The sequence below is a fragment of the Phyllostomus discolor genome, chromosome 10 (assembly GCF_004126475.2).
Source record: "Phyllostomus discolor isolate MPI-MPIP mPhyDis1 chromosome 10, mPhyDis1.pri.v3, whole genome shotgun sequence".
In the NCBI taxonomy this organism is placed as follows: domain Eukaryota; kingdom Metazoa; phylum Chordata; class Mammalia; order Chiroptera; family Phyllostomidae; genus Phyllostomus; species Phyllostomus discolor.
The window spans coordinates 64713401-64738756 of NC_040912.2; the positions used below are offsets into that span (position 1 = coordinate 64713401).

Below are 25356 nucleotides of genomic sequence, written 5' to 3' on the forward strand. Positions count from 1 at the left end.
AAGAAAAAAGAATTTAAAAGAATGAGGATATTTTAAGGCAGGGGTCCCCAACCACTATTAGGGGTCCTATTAGGAACTGGGCCAACAGCAGGAGGTGAGTGGAGCTTCGCTCACATGCATACATGCATTACCACCTGACTGCGTGAGCTCTGCCTCCTGTCTCCTCCCCTCACCTCCACAAAACCAGTCTCTGGTGCCAAAAAAGGCTGAGGATTGCTGTTTTAAGGGACCTTTGGAACAACATGGAGCATAACAGCATTTGCATCATAGGAGTACCAGAAGGAGAAAAAAGAGAGTAAGGGATTGAGAACCTATTTGAAGAAATAATAACTTAAAACTGCTGGTGAAGAAAAAAAGAAAACCACACAAACCCTGAAAGTAGAGTCCCAAACAAGATGAACCCAAAGATTCCCACACCAAGACACATCATAATTAAAATATCAAAGGTTAAAACAAATAGAATTTTAAAAGCCACAAGAGAAAGATAGTTACCTACAAGGGAGTTCCTATAAGACTGTCAGCTGATTTCTCAACAGAAACACTTCAGAACAGAAGGTATTGACATGAAATATTTAAAGTGATGAAAAGCAAGAACCTACTACCAAGACTACTTTACCCAGCAAGGCCATCCTTTAAAATTGAAGGAGAAATAAAGAGCTTCCCAAACAAGAAAAAGCTAAAGGAGTTTATTAGCACCAAATCATTATTATGAGGAATGTTAAAGAGACTGCTTTAGGAAGTAGAAGGGAAAGAAGAAAAAAAAAGCAGAGTAACATAGTTAAAAGAATAAGTGGCAATAAATATGTACCTACCAATAATCACTTTAATGTAAATGGTCTAAATGCTCCAATCAAAGTACAAGAGTAGCTGAATAAATAAGAAAACAAGCCCCATTTATATGCTACCTACATGAGACCTCAGAATGAAAGGTAAACACCAGAAGTAGAGGGATAGAAAAAGATATTTCATACAAATGGAAATAAAGAAATGGCTGGGGTGCAATGCTTATCTAACAAAATAAATTGTGAAACAAAGGCTATAGTAAGAGACAAAGAAAAACATTACATAATGATAAAGGGAGCAATCCAACAAGAGACTATAACCCTTGTTAACATTTACGCACCCACCATAGGAGTATCTAAATATGTAAAGCACATCTTGAAGGACACAAAGGGAGAGACCAACATTAATATAGTCATTGATATCAATGGATAGATCTTCCAGACAGAAAACTAACAAAGAAATAGTGGGCTTAAGTGACACATTAGATCAAATGGATTTAATTGATATCTTCAGAGCATTTTACCCCAAAGCAGCAGAATTATACATTCTTTTTAAGTGCACATGTAACATTTTTTAGAATAGACCACATATTAGGACACAAAACAAGTCTCTATCAATTTAAGAAGATTGAAATTGTATCAAGCATCTTTCTTGACCTTAAGGGTACAAAACTAGAAATCAGTCACCCCCCCGCCCCCCCAAAAAAGAAAGAAAAACTACACAAGATATGGAGGCTAAATAACATGTTACTAAACAATGAATGGATTAACAATGAGATCAAGGGAAAAATCAAAAGACCTTGACACAAATGAAAATGAGAACACAACAACCCCAAATCTATGGAATACAGTGAAAGCAGTCCTAACAGGGAAATTCATTGCATTCGAGGCCTACCTCAGAAACAAGAAAAATCTCAAATAAACATTCTAACTTTATGCTTAAAGAAACTGGAAAAGAACAACAAGCAAAGACTAAAAGTGAAGACAGGGAATTAAATTATAAAGGTCAGAGTAGAAATAAACAAAATAGAGTTTTAAAAAACAATACAAAATCAAGTAAACCAAGAGCTGGTTCTTTGAATACATAAAGAAGACTGACAAACCTTTAACCAGGTCCATCATCAAAAAGAGACAGAGGATCCAAATAAATAAAATCAGAAATGAAAGAGAGAAGTAACAACTGACACCACAGAAATACAAGAGATTGTAATAAAATATCACAACTAACTACATGCCAACAAATTGGACAATATGGAAGAGATGGATACATTCCTAGAAACAAATAATCTTCCAAAACTGAATCAGAAAGAATCAGATAATCTGAATAAATGTATTACAACTAATGCAATTGAAGCTATAATTTTAAAAAAATCCCAATAAACAAAATTTCTGGATGAAATGGCTTTACAGCTGAACTTTACCAAACATTCAAAAAAGAATTAACACTTATCTTTCTCAACTATTCCAAAAAATTCAAGAGCAGGGAATACACCCAACATCATTTTGTGAGGCCAGCATTATCCTAATTTCAAAGCCAGATAAAGACAATACACAGAAAGGAAATTAAAGGCCAATATCCCTGATGAACATAGATTCTCAACAACATAGATGTTTAAATTCTCAACAACATATTACAAGGCTGGGTCTAGGAATATATTAAAAAGATCATATACTATGATCAAGTGGGATTTATTTCACAGATGCGAGGTTGGTACAATTTCACAATCAATAAATGTGGTACACAACACAAACAAAATGAAGAATAAAAACCACATGATCATATCAATAGATGTAGAAAAAGCATTTGTAAAAATACAGCATGAATTTGATAAAACTCTCAGCAAAATGGGAATAGAGGGACTATAACTCTACGCAATAAAAAGCCATGTATGACAAACCCACAGCCAGCATCATAATCAATGGGCAAAAACTACAAGCATTTCCCTTAAGATCAGGAACAAGTCAGGGATATCCACTTTCCCCACTGTTATTCAACATAGTACTAGAAGTCCTACCCACAGCAGTCAGACAAGAAGAAGACTTGGAAGGCATCCAAATTGTAAAGAAAGAAGTAAAACTCATTATTTATAGATGACAAGCTACTGTATTAGAGAACCCTAAAGATTTCACCAAAAAGCTACTATAACTGATAAATAAATTCAGTAAAGTAGCAGGATACAATATAAATAACCAGAAATCAGTTGCATTTAAAAAATTTTTTATCCTCACCAGAGGACATTTTTTTCATTGCTTTTAGAGAGGGGGGAAGGGATAGAGACAGACAGACAGTGATCTAAGAGAGAAACATTGATCAGTTGCACCCCCACTTGGACTAAACCTGCAGCCTAGCTTTGTGCCCTGACCAAGAATCAAACCCATGACCTTTTGGCTTATGGAGCAGTGCTTCAACCAATTGAGCTACAATGGCCAGGGCTACAATGCATTTTTATACACCTATAATGAACTATCAGAAAGGGAAACTGAGAAAACAGTTGCATTCACAATTGCTTCAAAAAGAAAAAAAATATATAGGAATAAATTTAACCAGTGATACAAATGACCTGAACTGTGGAAATTATGACACTGAAGAAAGAAATTGAAGAAGATGCAAATACATGGAAACATAAACCATGTGAATAAATAGGAAGAATTAACACCATTAAAATGTCCATACTCCTCAAAGGAATCTATAGATTCAGTACAATTCATATCAAGATACCACTACTGTATTTCACAGACTAGAGCAAATATTCCAAAAATTTATATGGAACCACAAAATGTCTTGAATAGCAACAGCAATCTTGAGAAAGAAGAACAAAGTTGGAGAAATCACACTACCTGGTATCAAACTATACTACAAGGCCATTGTAATCTAAATAGCATGGTACTGGCTATTTAGATTACTATAAAAGAGGCACATAGATCAATGGAATAGAATAGAATGCCCCAAAATAAACCTGCACCTTTATATTCTGTTACTTTTTTGACAAAGGAGGCAAAAACATACAATGAGGTAAAGATATTATATTCAATAAATGGTGTTGGGAAAGTTGGATAAATATGTGCAAAAAAGTGAAACTAGACCACCTTCTTACACCATACACATGAATAAAGTCAAAATTGATGTAAGACCTCAATGTCAGACTAGAAACCATAAAAATCTTAGAAGAAAACATAGACAGTAAAATCATGGACATTTCTTATAGCAATGTTTTTTCTGATCTATATCTTGGTCAAGGGAAACAAACAAACAAACAAAAAACAAACGGAACTATATCAAACTAAAAAGTTTTTGCATGGCAGAGGAAACCATCAACAAAACAAGAAGACAAACCCCTGAATGAGAGATCATATTTGCCTATACATCTGATAAAGGCTTAATATCCAAAATTTACAGGGAATTTATAAAACTCGTCACTGCAAAAACAAACAGTCCAATTACAAAGTAGGCAAAGGACCTGAATAGATGCTTCTCCAAAGAGGACATACAGATGGCCAATAGACCTATGAAGGGATATTCAATGTTACTAATCATCAGTGACATTGCAAATACAATTAAAATGCAAATTAAAACCATAATGAAATATCACCTCACACCTCAGAATGGCTATCATCAGATGGGTGTAGCCACTGTGGAAAGCAGTATGGAGTTCCCTCAAAATATTAGAAATGGAACTGCCTCCACTTCTGTAAATTTATTCAAAGAAACTGAAACACTAATTGGAAAGAATATGTGCACCCTACATTCACTGAAGCACTATTTACAGTAGCCAGGATTTGGAAGCAGCCCAAGTGTCCATCAGTAGATGAGTGGATATGAAAGCAAGCAATGAAAAACAATAAAAAAAAAAAAGCAAGCCGCACATTTACACAATGAAATACTACTTGGCCATAAAAAAGTAGAAAAACTTTCCCTTTGCAAGAGTATGTATGAACCCCAAGACATTATGCTAAGTGAAATAAGTCAGTCAGAGAAAAGCAAGAACCACAAGATTTCACTATATATGGAACCAAATGAACAAAATGAACTAACGAAGTGGAGACAGACTCTTGGATACAGAGAACAGACTGATAGCTGTCATAGGGGTGAGTGTTGGGGGCTGTGCAAGAAGGGTGAAGGTATTAAGCAAAGAAGATAAAGACTAGAATATAGACAATAGTATGGTGATTGCCGAAGGGAAGGGTGGGTGGAGGAGATGGAAAAGAGTAAAAGGAGGATAAATGGTGATGGAAAGAGACTTGACTTTGGTTGGTGAACATACAGAACAATATGCAGGTGATGTACTGTAGGATTGTATACCTGAAACTTATATAATTTTTATTAATATCACCTCAGTAAATTTGATAGAAAATAAGTATTTAAAAAAGAGAAAAGAAGAAAAATAAAATGCATTTATGCTTTGATTAGTTACAAATTGAATTCTGTTCTTTTAGTTTGTATTTTTTTTAGCTACTACTAGTAAGCAAATTATGTAGACTACCTATTATGGAAAAACATACTAATTATAATGATGGAGCAAGAGGTAGCAAGATAAAGGCAAGGCAGACCTGTGAAGTGTTACTGAAAAGGTTCTGAAGTATGTGAGGAGTCCCACTACTTCCTGTCTATGCACCAGAGGGAACTGTGGGAAGGAGGAGTTGTTTAGCTCCTTGCCAACTTCCTTTTCAATAAAATGGGGATAAAAATAAAGGCTTCATAGGGTTAATGAAAAGGAAGTGGAATTACATTGTGTAATTCATCCAGTACATAGTAGTTTCTCAAATCATGTTGGCCCCTTCATCTTCCCTTACACCTTCAGCTCTATTTCTACACATAGAGGCTAATTAGAAACATGAATTAATTGGTATTTCTTGGGGCACCCAAGTCTGATAAGGTCACTCAGAGAGTGTAACAGTGGCACTGTTATGCTGTTGGCCTTGAGTACTCACAAGGCCCTTTCAGGCCTGCAGATTTGAGGGGAGTCTCTAACATGTTCTGACAGCAGTTGTCATCAGGAATTCTCAGTTTGTATTTGGTAAGTCCTTTTTTGTGGCTGATTAAAGTTATCCATTTCCAACCTCTGGCTTATACAGGGTGAGACAAAGGTAGGTTTACAGTTGTTCATATGGAACATAATATAATAATATTAATGCAGGATAAGCTGTTTCACATACTGACAACTGTAAACTTACTTTTCCCCATGCTATATTGTTTTAGCATAGCCATCCAGGGATGCAGGAGAAGAATGCTCAGAGATGCAGGAGTGACACAGAGAGAAGGTAGCAGGGAGCCAACGTTGCCCCAAGTAGGAAAAGTGGTCAGTGGGATCCAGTGATGAGGAGAGACAAAATAGCATGCCACAGAAACAAAAGCCACTGAACAATAATGCTTTATTACTATTTGTTAGAGAAATAAACATTTTTCCTCCTAATATAATCTTATATGAAACCTTAATGAACAAAGTAAGTAAAAGTAGAACTGGTCTGGCTGAAACTGGGTTGAGAAAGCAGGTAGCCCAGAAACCCCAAGGCACCTCTGCATTAAGTTTAGAAAACAACAGGAGCCATCAGCACTACTATAGGCCAATCCCAAGCTTTCGAGGTCCCACCCATAGAACAGGTAGCCCCACACCCATTCTGAGAAGCAGCAGAGGGCAGTTGCCTAGGATGCCTGAGTGTTGTAGGTACAGCTGTTGAAGGAGAAAAATCAAGAAAAGTCTCCAGCACCAATGAGGGAAAGCTTTCATCTCCATCTTGCCTAAAATCCCAGCGCCGTTAAACCATGGGCTCTTCTCCCTGGGCCCACCCTGTACGGAACAGGAGGTGCAGTGGACTACAGGAGTCCCCTTCCCTGTAGTGCTTGGGGAAGGGGACTTGCCATTTTTCTGAAGCTAGTTTTATCAACAGGGAAGCCTGGACTTGACAGAATGTTAAAGTGAAGACCCCCTAATAAATTTTGTTTTTAAGTTGTAAGTCTAGGAGTGTAGAAAGTCATAAGAAAACTGAGGAAAGAATATAGAATGTTTTGACAGCAATATATTCCCATTAAAATTGCTTTAAAAAAATGCTCATCTAGTGTTAATCTAGAATCTTGAATTTCCTGTAATTGTATGTGCTAATGAGTATCCACAGGACCTTGTTAGAGTGATGGAAACTCTATTTCATGCAAACACTAGCACAATCTTTATATGTTGACAAAGTTGATTGACAGAATGTAAAATTGCTTATTAATCCAATTTAGGGTGCAAAACATGCAGTGGGTTTAAACATTTAAAAATGCTTGAAGCATGAAAGCAGAATTTCAGAATTACCCTCACAGATTGTCTATGATACTATGTACCAACAGTACATTACAGAAATATTATTTCAACGTAAGTTTCTTTGAATTGAGTCATATTCCAAAGTTATTTTTGAATTATAGTAGGGGAATGTATTGTGGAAATAGAACCCAGGGAAAATAGAGCAGAAATGAGAATTTAGCCACATTTCACAAGAATAATAGATTTCTAAGAGGTCTCTTTATTTAACAGAAGGCACTGTAGCTGCTCCCACAAAGGTCATTACCACCAAGGCCACCCACATCTTAATCACCAGATCCTTTGGCCCCTGTTCAAACCTCATGCTATTTCATCTCTCCTCAGCATTGGGTCCCACTAACCACTTTTTCTATCTGGAAGCCATTTTGGCTCCCTGCTGCCTTTCCTCTGTGTCACTCCTGCATCATTTCCTGCCCTGCCCATCCCTTGGGCTGCTTCTCTGGGAAGCACCATTGCTTGAGGCTCTCCTGAGAAATCTTATGAGCTCCCACCTCTTCAGCTTCCAGCATGCCCAGCCCACTGTAAGCCATGTCTCCAGCTTCTCTCCCAAACTGTCATAGCCAGCTGCCTTCAGGCCATTATTCCAGGGATGTTTTGCAGGCACTTCCAACTGTGTTTGTTACCTTCCCACTGCTAAAGGCTCCTCAGGGGTCTTTATCTTAGCTTGATTGACAAGGGGCCTGGCCCTGAGTGGGGCTGCCTAGGGCCAGCAGTAGTGTGTGGGTTTCTGACTTTGTGTAGGAAAGATTTCACATTTGTCAGGGTGATTATGAGAGTATGTTTATTGAAGCTGGGGACAGTGAAACAGGGAAGGGATTAGGGTAGAAGAAGATACAGCAGAGAGCCTAGGGGGGGCTGCCTTTGCTCGCTTGGATGGCATAGAAAAGATGGACTTGGGGACAGGTTCAGGGGATCAGCCTGGGACTAGCTGCTACAACACACTGTATTCGAGTTTAGGAGCTGTGTGCCTGTGGGAGAAGGAGAGAGGGAAGAACAAAATGGTGCGGCTGGGCCCTTTGTCTTGAGCTTTTTCTTTCTCTCTTGCAGGTGGGAATCTTGGGGAGGTCTGGGGGGGGGGGTGGTGTTTCAGCAGAATATTCATCAGTTTTTCAGGTGTGTCCTTTTAGTGTTGTGGTCTTTACTGATTGGTCAGTGCCAGGGTAGGGGGTCATTAGTCATTGTAGTTGGTCCTGGTATTGCCCACCTGGTTTTGCTGCTTTGCTGGGCCTGGAGCTGAGATACCACTGGGGCCAAGATGTTATCTGTAGGGAGGGGACCTTTTGTATCTGGTTGAAAATTGCTGGGCCATTGTTTTTCAGCTATCAGTCTGTTTTCCTATTCCACTTGCCTAGGAATTTTCCTAGCTTCTTACTTATCCTGTCTCAATTCCACATTATTCTAATTTCCAAAAGTAGAAATTTTATAGTCACCCTGATTACTTCTCTCACCCTCAGATTCAGCCAGGCACCAAGTCCTAGAGAAATCTGTCTCCTTGGTTTTGTTACCCCCTCACCCAGACCCTGACAGGAGCGTTCTAGGATTTTGCTAATTTCAGTTTCTTCCCCATCTGGTGGTCCATTTCTTTAAAAACCACAAACTGTTCTAACTCACTTCCCAGTTGCCACCTGCAGCAGTTTGTAAACTGTCTTCCTTGAAGACATAAAGATTCCTCAGACCTTTGAGTCCCTCCCAGCTTTGCTTAACATCAGGTTCACATATTTTGATTTAAGTTTCTTTTTTTTCCCCTCAAACAAATTTTTTTGTGTCTTAAAGTTTGAAAACCACAAACTCAGGGAATGGTCACACTCTGGAGCATATTATGGGACCCCTTTTACAACCTGCTTTCCCAGCTTTGCTTCCTTGAAGAACAGCATGAAACCTGAGTTCCAGTGCAGGTTCCCTCACATACAACTTGTTCCACTATAGGCAAGGTACTTATCATATTTTGCCATGCATACATGCGCTCCTGTGTATAATGCACATTCATGTTTTTGGCCCAAACTTTCAAGAAAAAAATCTTCCATTTAAATTGTTTACTTCAATTATTTATTTATTTATATTTAGAAACAAAACCGATTATCTTATTCCAGGGTTTTATTTTGCATATGGATATCGTTGTTGCTTTCTAGAGTTACACTTTGAACTCATAAGCATAAATAAAAAAATTTAAAACATTTATACAGATATGGAATTAGTATTACCCTTGTAGTACTGAGGCACATTCTTAATTTTTCCCTCAAAAGTTTATGCAAAAAAGCATGTATTATACATGACAAAATATGGTAAGTTCCCCAAATCTCCACTTTTCCATCTGTGAAATAGGAATAACAACACTAGCTTTCTCACAGAGTTGTAAGGAGTACCTGAGAGGATGTTTGACACGTCTTAGTGCTTAGTCAATGTTGACCATTATTATCATGTTAGAATTCAACTACCTCAAGATTACAAGCACATTATGCTTAGACACTGCCCAGCCTTGCAGTGGCTTCCTCCTCCTCTCATCTTTATAGGTGTACTCTTATTTATTTAATGAGACTAACTCACATTTCCCTTTTTCTGTGAAGCCTCAGTGGTAATGTTCTTAGGAAATTTGTTTCCTAAGTAGTAAATGTGTACCTCTTACTAAGTGAGTCTTCATGTTGAATTTTATTATTTCTTTGTACATACACACTTACACTCCTACAAAGATTAGGGATCACCAAGCTAGGGACCTGATCTGATTCATGTCTGTGCCCTTGAGGTGAATTGTGGGTGCTCCTGTATCTGTGTACTTGGGGCACACTATGGATGCTCCCATAGGTGTGTCATTAGAATCCACTGTGGGCATTGCTATATCTGTGATCTCGGAGTACACTGTGGTACTTCCATATATTTCCCCAGGATATACTGTGGACACCACTATATTTTTCGAATGAAGCAAAGTAACTGATGAATAGGTAATTGAACCAGCAGGGGGCAGCTACCTTGTGTAGAGGACCCTGAGTGGAACTGTAGATCACCAAAGACAGCTTTGTTTTCTCCTTGATACTGTATTGGTTAATGACCTCTGGTACCCAGTTTTCTTCAGCTGATCTGCTACTACTCAACTATTTTACCTGGAAACAGACTCAGTTATTTGTGAGACACACATAAACAAAAAACATAACTTACCCTACAGCAACATGGACACTTCATTTATTTGTTAGAAGAAAAGCTACTATTTAGTGAACATTTATGTGCCAGGTGATGTGTGAATGCTTTACTTATATTCTACCATGTAATTCACATGTCAAAACTGGCAAGATGTTTATTTTTATTTTACTTTAACAAATGAGCAAGCTAAGATTGAAGGAAATGAAATAACTCACCCTAGTTCTCATAGTAGCATAGTTAGAGCTGAGATACAAGCAGTGGTTCAATGTGGCAGAGGGCAGATAGGGAGAGAGACAGGGGCTGCAGTTCTTTGTACCTCATTCCCTGTGACAGCCTGACCTGAGCAAGCCATGGTGACTTGTGGTATTTTTGCCCTATTTCAGTGTGTGTCTTAATGAGCCCAGGGGTAGACAACATTAAAACTCAGAATATGTGTCATGTCTTATTCTCTTTACTGATGTGCTTTAAACATCCTTTCTTGGCTTACATACTCTTTCAGCTCCAGTTGCACCAAAGCACTGTAGATATACAAAAAATGTCTGTCTTTGGTTATCTTTATTTGTTTGTCTTATAGTGTGGTTCAGTTTTTTTATTATTTTAAACTTTGTTTTCCAGTTATAGTTGACATATACAGTATTAGTTTCAGGTGTACAACATAGCAATTAGACATTTACATACTTTAGAAAGTGACTACCCAACAAGTCTAGTACCCACCTGACACCATTCCCTGTGCTGTACTTTACATCCCCATGACTATTTTTATAACTGGCAGTTTGTACTTCCTAATCCCTTTCACCTTTTTCTGTGATTCACTTTTTGTGTTTTTGATTGAAAGTCTAGAAAGTAGGTCAGTATTACATATATATACATACATGCACATATATGTAAAGAGAGAGGGGGACAGAGGGAGGGAGGGAAGGGGGAAGAGATAGGGAAATAAAAATGCTTATTGCAGAAAACTTGGAAAGCATAGGAAAAGCACAAAAGACTTAATTTCCCATAAAATCAAATATTTAGCCACCATTAACATTCAATATAGACCTTCTAATGTTTTTAATGCCTACCTATACATTGTTATTACCAAAATCATAATCTGTATGGTATACTATTTTATTTAGTAATATATTATGAAAACTTACTCATGCTAATAAATATTCTTCTACTATTTGCTTTTGGGGGAACAATTTGATAGCTATCATTTAATGTGCAGTAATTTAACCTATTCTTTCTCATTTTGTTTATTCCCATATTTTTGCTAATGGTTTTCATATGATTCTGCTCTTGTTGGTACTGAAAATCCAAACATTAGGTATAAATCAATTCCTTAGCATTAATATCTAGATGAAGGATAACTTTGAGATCATTTTCACCCAAAGTATTACAGAATTTTAAGACCTTAACAGAAAAGATCTGGGCAGTCACCTGGGGTGGCCTCTGACAGACTGAATTTCTCCTGGAGCTTTCCCGACAGGTAAACCACCCTCTGCTCAAATACCTCCATAGGTAGGCACTACTTAGCTCCTCTTCATATGTTCTAAATCTGTATGGTCCTTTATTGGGCTTAAGGAACTAGATTCTGACTAATAGATTTGGAAATTTGCTTCTGAAACCTTTAGAAGCCTGTGCTTCAAGATCAGTGTGATTTGAGAATCTGGAAAGGAAGTTAGAAGCAGGATAGCAGGCAAGATAGCACAGAATGCAGGCTTAACTACTAACTACCCCAAATAGTTATTATAGACAGGCAAAGAGTATTCTCTGATTTGTTACAGTTTTTCTAATTGATTTCTGCCCCTTTCCGTTTATTTTTCACTTGACAAGTAAGATATGAAATGTTCCATGCCTTTTTAATTTAAATGTTGCATGTGTTGAGAACTGATCTTGCCAGCCATTTTAAGCCTGGCAAAAAACATAACACATTGTTGTTATTAGCCTTTGTCATTTAGTTAGAGCCAATATTTTGTTTGGAACCATACAGGCGTATAAATCTCCTTTATAGGCATAACCTATTTCTGCCATACAGTGGATGTGATGAGGATACAGCTACGTTTCCTTGGTGAGTTGCTCTGGTTAGCCTCATGAGGCTCTTAGGCTAGGGATACTCATTGAGAGACTTCTTGGGAAGTGAGATTCATGCTCTCGAGGATCTTATGATTAAGCTGAGGGGAAGGACACATGGATAACTAATAAAGGCAGTGTGTGAGAAGTACACATATGCGAAGATCAGAAGGAGCTTAGGGGATAAAAAGAGCATTACATCACAGCCCACATTTGGGACTGTGAACGATGTCCTTGAAGCCACATGCACCACATTCAGCCTGCAGGCTGAGTGAAATGTCCATATCACACACATGTACTATTTTCCCAGTATATGTAAATGCCCTGGTAGCCACAATGCTTTTGAATGAATTCTTCTTTTATTACATTTATTGTAGCTTTTGCCCTATCATATATTGTCAATCAGTAGATGCAATACTACACTTACAATTCCTATAATGTGCATCTAGACAATTTTTTCAAGTTAAGAATTGTTTGTTACTTGAAGATTTGAAACTTCCATTGTGGCAGCAGTGCTGTCCAGTAGAATTTCTGTGATAATGGAAATCTCTCTGCATTGTTCAGCATGGTCGTCATCAACTACACATAGCACTAAGGGACTTGAAATATACCTGGTGGGACTGAGGAACTGAATCTTTAATTTTATTTGATTTTCATTGGTTTAAGTTTCAGTAGCCATATGTGGTAGAGGCTTCCCTATTGGACAGTGCACATTTATTATATCTCTTTGTAGGTAATTTTCTAAAAATTCTCATCCCCAAGTTTCCTCAGCCCCACCCCCTCCTGATTTGTTTCAACTTCTACCAACAGATGTGTGTGGCTACCAGGCTCACTTCTTGTCAGGTACCTCTATTCCTGAAGGTTCCTTAGGCCAAGAGAAGAGTTTTCTTATAGATGCTTATAAAATGACTTTGAAAGCTTTTCCTAATCGTGGAGGTAGTTTATGCTTTTTTTCAGCCATTATCTGATTACCAGGGACTTGAAGAGATTTCTGTATACCTGTGCACATGAGCTAGTGGTTTTCACATTTACTGTTTCAAAGTTCACCCAGCATGATCCTTCTTTTAAAATGGACTATTTGGTAGTCACGGAGGCTATAAATTATTAGAGAACTCAGAAATCAAAACCTTATTTTAAGGCTTTTCTTAAGTAAGAAATTTTTCCTTTTGTTCTCTTGATTATTAAGAATAACCAAATGGTCTTCCTTCTTTAATATGCTCTTAATGCAGCTCATAGCACTTTATGTTATATATCTTTTTCATGACTCATAGCCTTTGGGGTCTTTAAAGATCATCCTGGGTAGTAGCAACATGCAGTCTAATGGCTTTTATTTTGGTAACAAAATCACAAGAGGATAGTCAAATATCTCTGAACATAAAATTCACCTTTATATTTATATTATGGCTTATATTCATTATAAATATAGTGCTAGTTGGATTACCAGGTAATTCAAAATCATTATTTTTTTCTAAAAATTTTTTTTCCTTGTGCTGTTTTAAAACAAGATGGAGAAGGAAAGCAGTAACTTGTAGAATTAAAAAAGACATATGATCAAAAAGCTATTTTGGAACTCATATTTGAGGAGTTCCCATCAAAATAATAAACACCTTTCATGGAGTAGCCTGGGAAGAGGTCTTTCTGCTGAGCAAGGCCTCCTTTCCCACCCATCCCCCAAGTGTAATGGCTCTGCCCTTGTTTTCTACAGCTTTCTGTGTGGGCTCTCCCACTTCCTTAGTCCTCCTGCTTTGAGGCCTGAGGCTTAGAGGTTTCTTCAAATATCAGAACCAGAGTGAGGAAAGTTTCACGTGTTGAATCAAAAATGTGTCCACCTGCCTCTTGTGTGCCAATAGGATAGGAAGCTCAAAGGCCAATGCACACAGCAGACCCAAAGCATCTAAACCTTTGGCGAGATGATAATGAAACATTGATAGGTATACTATAATCTCCATTCCATATACCAAGATTCTTCTATTCTTTACCTTCTTTCATAAATTTCCATTGACAGTTAAATCCAAAAGCAGTTTTTTTTTGTGAATTTAAAATTGTTGAACATCTCATAGCACTATTTGTTTGCTGTGTTTGTTCCATGTTAATTACACATCCATCATCCGCTGGTCACCATTTGAAAGGAAGTGCGTAGATTGGTTTGATGGTGGTTGGTGGTGGTGGGGTAGGGGTGTGTGTGTGCTGGGGACAAATGCAGAGGGGAGATCATGGGTAACAGAGCACAGGGAGGACAGCAGACAACAGAGAGAAATTAATGTTTGCAAAATATACCATCCTAGATTTGTTTCCCTTTCTGTTCTAAACACAAAAAAACTACAAATGGACACAGCCTTCTCTGAGCCTCTGGAAAAAATATTCATTCTTGCCTTGTACTCCCACCTCCTTTGTAGAAGATAGGAATGAAGAGGTGTAAGCTGAGTATCCTCCAGTCTTTGGGAAAGGACCTAAAAGGACATTGAAGTTTGGGGTCTGTACTGCTCCCCTTCTTTGGGCCTTCCTATGCTCCAGGTGCTACCCCTCTTCCCTCCAGCATCTGAGCAGTGAAGGGTGGCCCTGTGCACAGCCTAGGTCCTTTTCCTTGATCCATCTGTATAGAAAAAAATAATGGGCAGTGCTTGTCAATCTCAAGTCTCTTCTGGCACAGTTGGTTTGTCATATGACTTCCTACCCTTTATGTATCCATTTTATATATTTTCATTCTGGGTACAAAATTATACCAAATTATTGTGTCATCTAAATTTTCCTTTTTGCTGTTTGAGTCTATATTTATTTCTTTGATTAGACTATCTTAGCCTGAAAGTCTCTGATCTTCACTGTACTAAACTATTACAAGGCTAATTATTTGTCAGCAAACTTTGGATTGCTGGATATTTTACTAATTGCCTTCAAATGCAGGTTTGATAAAATGCTTATGAGTGGTGGATTTTGGGAAATCAGCCTTTCTATTTTCAATATTGAATTTCATATTATGATGTATTAATATTTCTGTCTCCTGCCTTTTTTATTTCAGTACCTACTAGAAATGAAAAGCTTAATCCTACCCCCAGAACATATCCTGAAGAGAGGGGACAGTGAAGCAATAGCGTATGCATTCTTTCATCTGGCACACTGGAAGAGGGTAGAAGGTGCTTTGAATCTTTTGCATTGTACGTGGGAAGGCAGTAAGTAATTCTCTTTCTTTGAAACATTTTTTAAAGCATGAAAAGATGCTAAGACTGTTGTTACCCTGAGTGTCCATGATAAATAATGAAGATCTGCACATCAATAGCTGTTCCTCTCTGTGATGTTTCATCACTGAGAGATCATGAATCCCTCGGGCTATCCAGTTCCAGTGGTGGTGGGTGTAACTGTGGTGGTGCCATCTTTACAACTCAACAAGGCAGGTTTATACAGTGGATGGGATGCATCAGGACTGTTCCGGCAGAAGAGCATTCCGCAGATGGAAAACCCTCTTTGGAGATCTGGACAGCCCCCGAGCATCGTAGGAATCTTTGGCCTGGGGTTAGGCCTCATCCTAGGCTCTGATTATCACTTCTAAATGGTCTCTCTGGGAGAGTTGGCCAAAGAGCCACAGTTCTACTTTATTGGAGCCAGATGGGCAACACAAACAAGCAGCAGTTATGTTTCAGAACAAGAACAGTGGCCATTGGACCTTACTGTTTGGTAGCAGGTTATATTAGATGGCTATAGTATGTTAGCTCTCTTCATTTGGTGTAAGGAGAAGAGGTTCTGATGGTGGGTGAGACATGCCCCCTGCCCTGGAGAAGTATCTCATCTAGTTGGGAACAGTAACCAGCAACATGTAACAGCTGCCCAGTGATTCTTCAAAACAGAGAGGTCTGTGAGGTGGAGCAGTCATGTGTAACCTTATGGATCATATGGAATGTGAACCAAGCCTTGAAGAACTAGGACAGTATTATAAGCAAGGACACTGGGAGAATGTATATCAAGGAAAAAGGCAAGATTATAGATTATTGGACAATATGTGTGTTGAAACTCTGTTATCATTAATTTAAGCAAAACAAGTAAAATATGTAGCATGAGTCCCCCTTCCCCTTTCCTGGGGGAAATAAAACAAATATTAGAGTCTTCTATTAATTTTTTCTTAGTTCATCCCCACTCTGATTAGCCTCACAAATGAATGTCTTTTTAACCGCTTTCACTCTGTTTATCTTAGCTGCTTCCATTTTCATTTTGATAATCTTTTGCTCTTCCCTTTTCCTGTCCTTCCCTAACCTAACAGTAATCTAAATTGTTGCAGGAAGCAAGGGGGGGCAGCCAGATGGGGTGGGGTAAAAGTAAGTTGACAGAGATGGGACTCAAATTGATTGAAAGTTTTTTATTTAGTTGTTTTGAAAAAAATTTTCAAGAGGATTAATAGCAGGTCTACTTAAATAATTTACTATTTATAACTTGAGGGATGTTGACTTGGCCAGTGCCTCCACCCCCAACTCCGTAAGTTCATTAACGTACTCCAGGTGTCCTGGTCCTGGTATTTGGGTGTGTTAAGACCACACACTCTACTCAGGCATGTGTGGGCAAATGTACAGTCCTCTCTGGCTTGAGCTTATTATTATTGCCTTTAAGGTATTCTTCCCAGATAAGACAAAAGGGATTTTTATTTAAACATGAGAAAAAAATAAAACAGAAAAATCCAGCAAGATTGAACATGAGAGGCTTCACCTAAGTGTTGGTTGTGGAAAAATGAAACACACAGATTGGCTTACCAAATAAGAATATATTTATACATCAGCATCTTGGAAACATAGTGTAGAAGCTTAGCAGTTGGATCTGATAGATGAAAAAAGTTAGCAGTCCTATAGAAAGGATCAAAAAGGGTGGGCAGCTGGTGGCGGGGCAAGAAGTGAGAGACATACTGTGTTGAGAATGGCATAAGCATCAACAAATCCAATGAGAACTAACTGGAAGTTCTATTTGGAAATTAGTTACCCATAATAATGGACAGATGCCTTGGATCAACTGGAAGGACTGTTTTAAGAAATGTAAAGTGACATAGTGAGCTCCAAAATCAAGCAGAATAATAATGAGGAGTGTAATTATTTCATATTACATGGGCAGAACACTTTATTAGAATTAAAAAAAGAGATGAATTTTTAGACATAAAGCAGTATGGCAAGGCAGCCAGAGACCTATAGGAAAGGAAAATTGTATACTTAGTTCTCACCAATAAACAAGAACCACTCCAGGGAGGTTACGCTGCTGTTCAATTTTTGGAAAAGAGATCCGTGAGAGTGCTTACTCAGTACTAAATGCCTTGTGACAGAATACCAAGAATCTTAAAGAGTGTATGTATAACTGGGCAGTTTTACAGAGTGTTTGTATTTCTGTCACTTCATGTACTGTCCTGCGGATGTTCTGAGTTAGGCAGGACAGAGGTGTCTGTCTCAGTTGCTCAAAAGAGGAGCAGATTCACTGAGATGAGAAACTTGTTGAATGTTGTGCAGCCATTGCTGTTAAAGCCAGGAGTGAACCCAAGTTTGCTTTTTCTTCACTCCTCCTTCTGTACCAGGTCTTTAGGCCTTTCCTGAATAGAATAAGGATAAGAGGGTCGATAATCTTTGAAACATTTGCTTGGAAGGCTTCTTGCATCACTACTTACAGGCTAGGGTATACTTACTCCCTTCCTAGTGTTTATAAGTTAATCATTCTGTATGAAACCATATTTTTATTGTTGAATACTGACTTAAATATTTTAAATATAGAATGAGCCCAGTTTTATAACAAAGAAACTCTATGTGTAAACAAAGGAAAGACTGGAAATAAATACATATTTAAATGGATTATAAGTGATACCTTTTTTCCTCCATATTTGTATTTTTCAAATTTTCTACAAGCAAATATATTTTCTACAAGCATACATGTGTGTATATATGGGTATGTGTATGTATATATTGCATATATTTGGAAAATAATCTTTCATTACAAACACTTTCAGTCCTTTTTAAAAACAAAGCTATACATCTGTTCTGCAATTTAAATGAAAGAATTACCACTCCAGTTTCAGACAATTGGTGTGTAATCTTTGGCCATTACTTCTAGATCTGTGTCCTTTCAAAGTCAAATGGAAGCATCAGAACACCAGGTTTTATTTGATTTATTTTTTAGTGTGGTATGATTGACCTATAATGTATTAGTTTCAGGTGTGCAATGCAATGATTGGATATTTGTATATCTTTAACATGCACTCTTAGCATCTTTCAAATACACAGTACAGTATTATTAACTGTAGTCACCATGCTGTACATTATTATATCCCCATCACTTATTTATTTTGTAAGTGGATGTTTTTTCCTACTGACCCCCTTCACCCATTTCACCCCCACACCTTTGGTAATGACCAGTCTGTTCTCTGTATTTATGATGAGCTCTGTATTTATGATTTTCAGTCAGAGGACTTGAATTAGAATTCTGACTTGGCTGCTTACAGTGGTATTTACTTACCCAGTTTTTGAACACTCTGAAACACTGGTGATATTGAACACTATCACCCCCCTCCCCCAGTGGTGAGCATTAGTACAGTTGTGCTGGGTTGCTCAGGTGGTTGCAGTACCTGAGCTGCTTCTTCTTCCTCTTGGACGTCAGTGCCCATCCCCTACCCCAACCCTCACACCCCCAATGCCTGTAGTCTGTACCGGAGCGCAAAATGCTGCACTTCCTCTAGTATACCACATGGTGGAGCCTTTTGACATCTCCAGACTCTAGGTTTTCTCCTTTAAATCATTTTTTTTCCTTCATTCTGAAATTTAGAAAGGGAATTGATGGAGGAAGGTAACAGTACTTAATTTCACTATTTTCCACATTAAAAATGAGTGTTCTTTTAGTCAATTTATCTTTTGAAGATTAAAAAAAATATCAGCAAAGTGTTGTTTAGAGGTAGGGATGGAGGTATATTTTGCTTTGTTTTAATGTTTTTTTTTTCCTAAATGTTGGAGCATTAGTCATCTTGTGGAACTAAGTGAGTTTCCCAACAATCCAGCTGAAATAACTCACATTTTTGATAAAACCCCCAGATCCAGCTGATGCATGGCAGAGATTCTTTGGGTTTGAAACATATGGTGGTTTAAAAAAAAAAAAGCCCTGAAACCACAAATACATCAGCATTTCAAAGGTTTCTAAAATGTTTGATTCATCACTGTTCCAACCCCTGAAATTACACAATATGTTCCTCAAAGTCAGGATAATCAAGAAAAAGGAAAAGCTTTAATTTACAAGGTTTAAAAATATGTTTCTTAGTTTATTACACAGCTGCCAGCTTATCTGAATTATACTTATTTTAAACATTGTAGGTTCTGGTTATCCTCACACACACACACACACACACACACACACATACACACACACACGACTGAGCAAAAGGGAAAAAGGACTCTTGGACGTGGACAACAGTGTGGGGATTGCTAGAGGGAGGAAGTAATAAGGGGACTCAATGGTAATGGAAAAATACAATAAAGATTAAATCAAAAAGTAATAAAAAATAAAAATGTGAATGTATGAATGCGGGATTTCACTTGAACTGGGTCCTATTTACAATGGTACTGTGCCTTTTGGGGCCCTATTTTAAATGGCACATCTTCTGTTTTACCTGTACAAAGTACTGATGTGGCCTTATCTCCCTCCTACATAGATCTTTTCAAGGCTGCTCTGGCTGTATTTATTTTATAAAGCGGGGTAGTCTGCTGACTTCCACTGTGAAGTTTAAGATTTAATTTTCTTGTTCTATATATCAGAAGACTAGAATGTCATGGGGTATATCACTTAGCCTTTCTTTGTTTCCATTTTTTTACACTTGACCAAGTAAGACACTTTATTTTCTTTTTGGAGATTTTCCCCCCAAAGAATTCACTAAATAATGTATAAGATATGAAGGTGGTGTTTTTTAGAAGGACTAAGGCAGAGTATTTCCTTTGAGAGGAGAAAATAGCCCATTGTTGAAGCATAGGATGAAATTCTGATTCTAATTTATTCTCTTTGAACCTAATGGTAAATGCTGCTTGCTGTAAGATGTGGGCCTTAGGGCATTTCCTCTAACTAAACCTTTACTCCAAGAGGCTGGCACCTTTTGGACTGCTGAGGAGAGATTTCCACCCCCACCCCACCACCCTATACATCTAAGATTTTGTTTCTTGGGAGAAAGCAATAGTCAGCTGAAGTCCCTGGTGATGGTTCCTGTTTACTAACAGCCAGTCTCCTGGATGATGCTCACCCGCCCTCTTCCCAGGGGACCATCTTGCTCCTTTCTCTGTTCAGTCTTTGTGACTGACCACAATTTGGATCCACCTGAGGTTTTAAAGGGAAAAATTCTGCTCTTCTTGATTGTGCATTAATTTGTTCATTCCTTTTCTCAACAAAAATATATTGAGTCGCTCTTTGTGCCAGGCATTGTGTTGGGGATACCAAGATCAATAAGACTGAAATGCTTTGGGAGAAACATGTGTATATGGATATGCGGATATCCTCATATGTACATATGCGCACACATGTGTGTGGGTGTGTGTAAGCAGTACTGTCATGAAAGTAGGAACAGAGTGTTAGGGTTACTAACAAGTTAGGAATCTGCTGTAGAACTTTAGGATTTATCTTCAGAATTAGAATGGAACATCATTTAATCTAACTAAGGGAAAGTGATTTTCCCAAGGCCACATAACTAGATACTAAAAGAATGTGGATGAGAATGCAGGGTTTCAGCATTTGTACTTCCTTTACTGTAATGTCCAAATGCCTCACAAAAGACAGCGGGCCTTCATGGCAGTTGCCTACAATGCAGTAAAAAGTGAGAATTTGTATTTTGACAATAATTTTCTAGTTTATTGTTTGTACTTCTAATTGTTTACAAACAAGCAGCATTTTTATTTGTAAGCTAGAGTATGCCCTAGTACAGAAAGTATGAACTTTAGGGTTAGTGGAAAGGGAGGGTAAAGAGAAAACTAACTTTTATTGAGCAGCCTGGCACTGTGTTTAGACACCCTTGACATCTGTTCTCACGTGTACTTCCTTTAACAGTTGCGAGCTCTGTGGTATTCTCATTTTTACAGTTGAAGAGACTGGTTGCAGACTAATAACCCACCCAAAGACATGCAGTCGTTAGCCTAGTCAACTTCACCCCATCCTTTAGCTGTTACCTTTACTCCTCCTTCTTTAGATATGCACAGCCCCACTGATCTCTCCTTCTAGGAGCTATGATAGTGGGAACTTTCACACATATTTTTATGATTATTGGATCATTGGTTTCTGCCCTGCCTGATGAGCTCTATCAGTTTAGGGACCATGTATGCTTGGCTTAATTTTCTATCCTTGGTGTATGAGGAAGACACTCACATTTTGAGGAGGTAGAGCTGGGATTCAAATTTAGTTGTCACTGTTACGAGTAATCCGTATTAAAGGTCTCTGAGAGCCTCTTTGAAAGACAACATAGACAGACAAAACATCAAACACTGAGTGGCCTAGATTCTTTGTTTTGTTCTTGAAGAAAAACATGCATATCCTTGCTTGGAAATGTGTGTGTTCTCAGAAAAGATGTGTAGAATATTTGTGATCACTCATGAGATAGATCAAAATAGATCAAATTCATAAAATAGATCAAATAACCCTTTTTCATTCTTACTTGCCCTGCCAATTCAGGGTGTTAACATTTGTTATTGCAAAATTTCTGGACATTCAGTTAAAACCATGAGGTTCTTGTGGAGCAATTAACACACACATCTTTGCAGTAAAAGGGACCAGGAGGTGTGAGGCGAAGCTGGAAAGGCAGAAGCACTGCCTCTTTCCCTCTCTCCCCAGCCTCCACTGCTTATCTCACACTTTGCTGACCCTGCACAGCAGGGTGGCTGAAGGATGGAATCGCAAACAGAAATTGGATTTGCTTTTGTTTAGTGAAGCCAAAAGTCTTAATATTACTTTATGAACTCTATGTAGATAACAACTGACATGAGAAAAAGCAATTTTTAAAAGCGCCATAAGCATCTCTGCAATCAAGGAAGGGAGGACAATATAAGAATTTTGTGTGTGTGTGTGTATTGTTTTTAAGTTGTATATAGTCAATGTCTCCACCCTCTCTCTCCAAAGAGACCAGAACTGATTAAAAGAAGAAGAAGGCCAACTTAATGCATAAAGTTCAGTGTGCATGCCAAATACTGGAGTAAAAAAACATTTATTATCTGACTGAAAAAAAATACCAACTAACCATTTGATTTCTATGGTTGAACATTCTCAAAATCCTGCACTCCTATTGCTCCCTGAAGTACAAACTAACTTCAATTTTTTTAATAAAATCTGGCACTCAAATGTATAGCCACTTTGAAAACTGAATAGATTCTTAATTACAGCAGCCCAGTTGCACATGGAGAATCCAGATTTCAAAAAAAATAAGTAAACAAACAAACAAACAAATAAATAAATAACAACCTTCCACATAGGTTTTCCACATTTTTGGGATGCTTCCATAGGTGCCATCATTTATGGGGAAGGCTATTAAAGTCCTTCCACACTGCAGTTTTAAATTTAAATGCACCACTTCCCCTAAGAGATTTTAGTGTACCCTATAAAGACACTAAAGGGGTTTTTTGGTTTTGTAATCTTTTTTTCCTTCTCTTACAAGCTTTGTTCTGTTGAGAAAGATGTGGTTCCTTCAAGTGATCTTTGTGTGTTAACAACCTGTGTGGGGAGCTCTTCTCTTGGCTGCTTGTAGCAGGCAAAAGTCATCTTTGTTTGCATGAAAGTTAAGGTCTGATTGAACTAGGGTGAGCCTTTCATTTTAAGAACAGTTAAAGATTGGGGTATTTCTAACGTTTTAATCTCTGTTTAAGAGGTTTTTGTTACAAGAGGAAAATTGATAACATTTTTACCTCAGCAAACTGCCAGCAAACTGGCTCTGCTCTAATCCCACGTTTATAGTGATTTATATTCTCCGTGGCAATGCGCTGTAACCCCAGAGTGATACCACTGTGGTGTAGATTGACTGCATTCCGAATGCTGGAATCACATACATAATGTTTTTACTTTTAAATAATATTCAGACACCAGAATAAATACCATATGTGCACCGATGCTGGTTACAATGGAACTTTGTCATTTCTTGTGAGGGAGAACATTCTTCGTTTCTGATTCCTGTTTGAAATAAGTATGCAAAAGATAAATATGTACATTGACAGCATTTTGAGAAGGCTTAGATAATCACACAGCTAAGGATGAAGCTACAATTCCTTGAAATGTTGCATTTAAAACTGAAAAGGGTCCTGTGTTGCCTCCACCCCTCTTTGACATACATGAAGGCAAGGATTGATATCCAACATTCCCAGTGTAGGGCTCAGTTTTTATATTTTATATCTACAGCATGCTGTAGTTAAAGGACATCTATTGAAGAAAAATCGCCTCTATGAGCAGTGTTCATAGGAACAGTGAGACTAACATGCCGATGACATTGTAATAGGGAGAGTAACACATGTGATAATAGGAGGGATGGATGGATTGGAAAGCCATAATTCAGCGTGAGACCTCATGTTGTATGATGCCACAGAAACAGAATTTAGGTGGCCTGACCTCAAAATGCAGTTAATCAATCTCTCCTAATACATTTTTTCCCACATGATATTGAAGATTTAAAAATTTCATAAAGTTTAGAAGTACTTCCCAAGTCATACATTTTTAGACTTTTTTATTCTATCCATCTTGGTTGGAATTCTAATCCACACAGACATATTTTCAAAATAGGCATGGTAGAATGCCTTTCATATTTGCACATCTGTAACAGTCTCCAACAAGTCAGTCCGCATTTGCTTCTTGGGGAAGCATTTCAATCCAGGTTTGCGCTATTGCTGTCAGTTGAGTTATATTGAATTAGTGCTCATGACATTTTGATAATATTTTGTAGATGAGGAAACCCCAGGCATTAGAATTGATGGCTTCCTTACTCCTCTGCACCCCATCCCCACCCAGTTTTCTGAGGTTTGCCCAGAATATATAGTGTGAGATTAATGTGTGAGTCATACATCATAATGCACCTCTGACAGTTTATCTGGCACATGCCTCAGAGCTTGGGGAAGTCTTGCATCCTTTCTGGGAATTATTTGAAGAAGTATTTCCCATTATAAAAACACTCAAAAGGCCCTTTTGATGTTAAGAAGTTAGGAGACAAATATTGAACCTCTAATGTATTGTCTCTCCTTTTCAGCTTTTCGGATGATCCCTTATCCCTTAGAAAAAGGGCATCTGTTTTACCCTTACCCGATCTGCACAGAAACAGCAGACCGAGAATTGCTCCCGTGTAAGTCTCACCTCTATATTTTCTCTTCGGCCAGTGAGGGGGATGCGGAGAGTCGGGAATGATGCTTGTTTATAATGTTCTTGTGTTTTATTACTCTTCTTCCAAACCCTGTCCTCATTTGATAGCAAATGCATTAAAGAGAGTTTTGTGAGTGGGTTTGACTTCCTGCTCCTCCAAATCTCTTCAGATCCATCAAAGAGAAAGACCCCAGAAGACTGAAATTTAGATGAAGAGGCATCATGTTGGCCTGAGCACAGAGATCTCTAGTTTGGGGCTGATGTTGACTGGGCTGGTCCGGCAGGCAGGGTGCTGGTGGGGCCCTCCACTGGTTAGATGCAATCTGCACGGACTGGAGTTTGTAGGGGAAGCACTGACTTCAGAAGGAGCTGCAAATGAGTCACGGATGGGAGGGCAGCACCAGGACCCTAGCATCATTGCCAGAGGTGGAGTCGTGGGGTGGGGCAGGCGTGCTCTCTGCAGTGACGCAGTGCTCTTGGCCAGAGGGATTTCCCGTGAGCATCTCAGGGGTTGCGGGCGGTATGTTGATACACCATGTGCAGAGCACACATGCAGCCTCAGCACTGTATACAGCACAAAGAGGGGTCCCAAACCTCGAGCGCTGTACAAGCTAGCAGTCTGGTGGCACACACCACATGTGGAAAGTGTGATTTGGTTTACTGTGGTACAACATTGTACCACATTGTTTTGATAGTTCTGGCTAACTGGTTATTATCAAATCATACTGTGCACAGAATCATGTCCAGGCTCTTCATGTGGTCCTGCCTGAGGACATATTTTGCTCCTT

The 25356-nt window shown here is 38.3% G+C and overlaps 1 protein-coding gene across 1 annotated transcript in view; it reads left to right on the top strand.

Annotated features, from left to right (window-relative positions):
- The window catches only part of ST7 (suppression of tumorigenicity 7), a 317157-nt gene that overhangs the window by 284934 nt on the left and 6867 nt on the right, over positions 1–25356 (top strand). Inside the window, 2 exon segments of the mRNA XM_036010835.1 lie at positions 15282–15432; positions 24459–24551. Coding sequence (XP_035866728.1) covers positions 15282–15432; positions 24459–24551 — 244 coding nt within the window.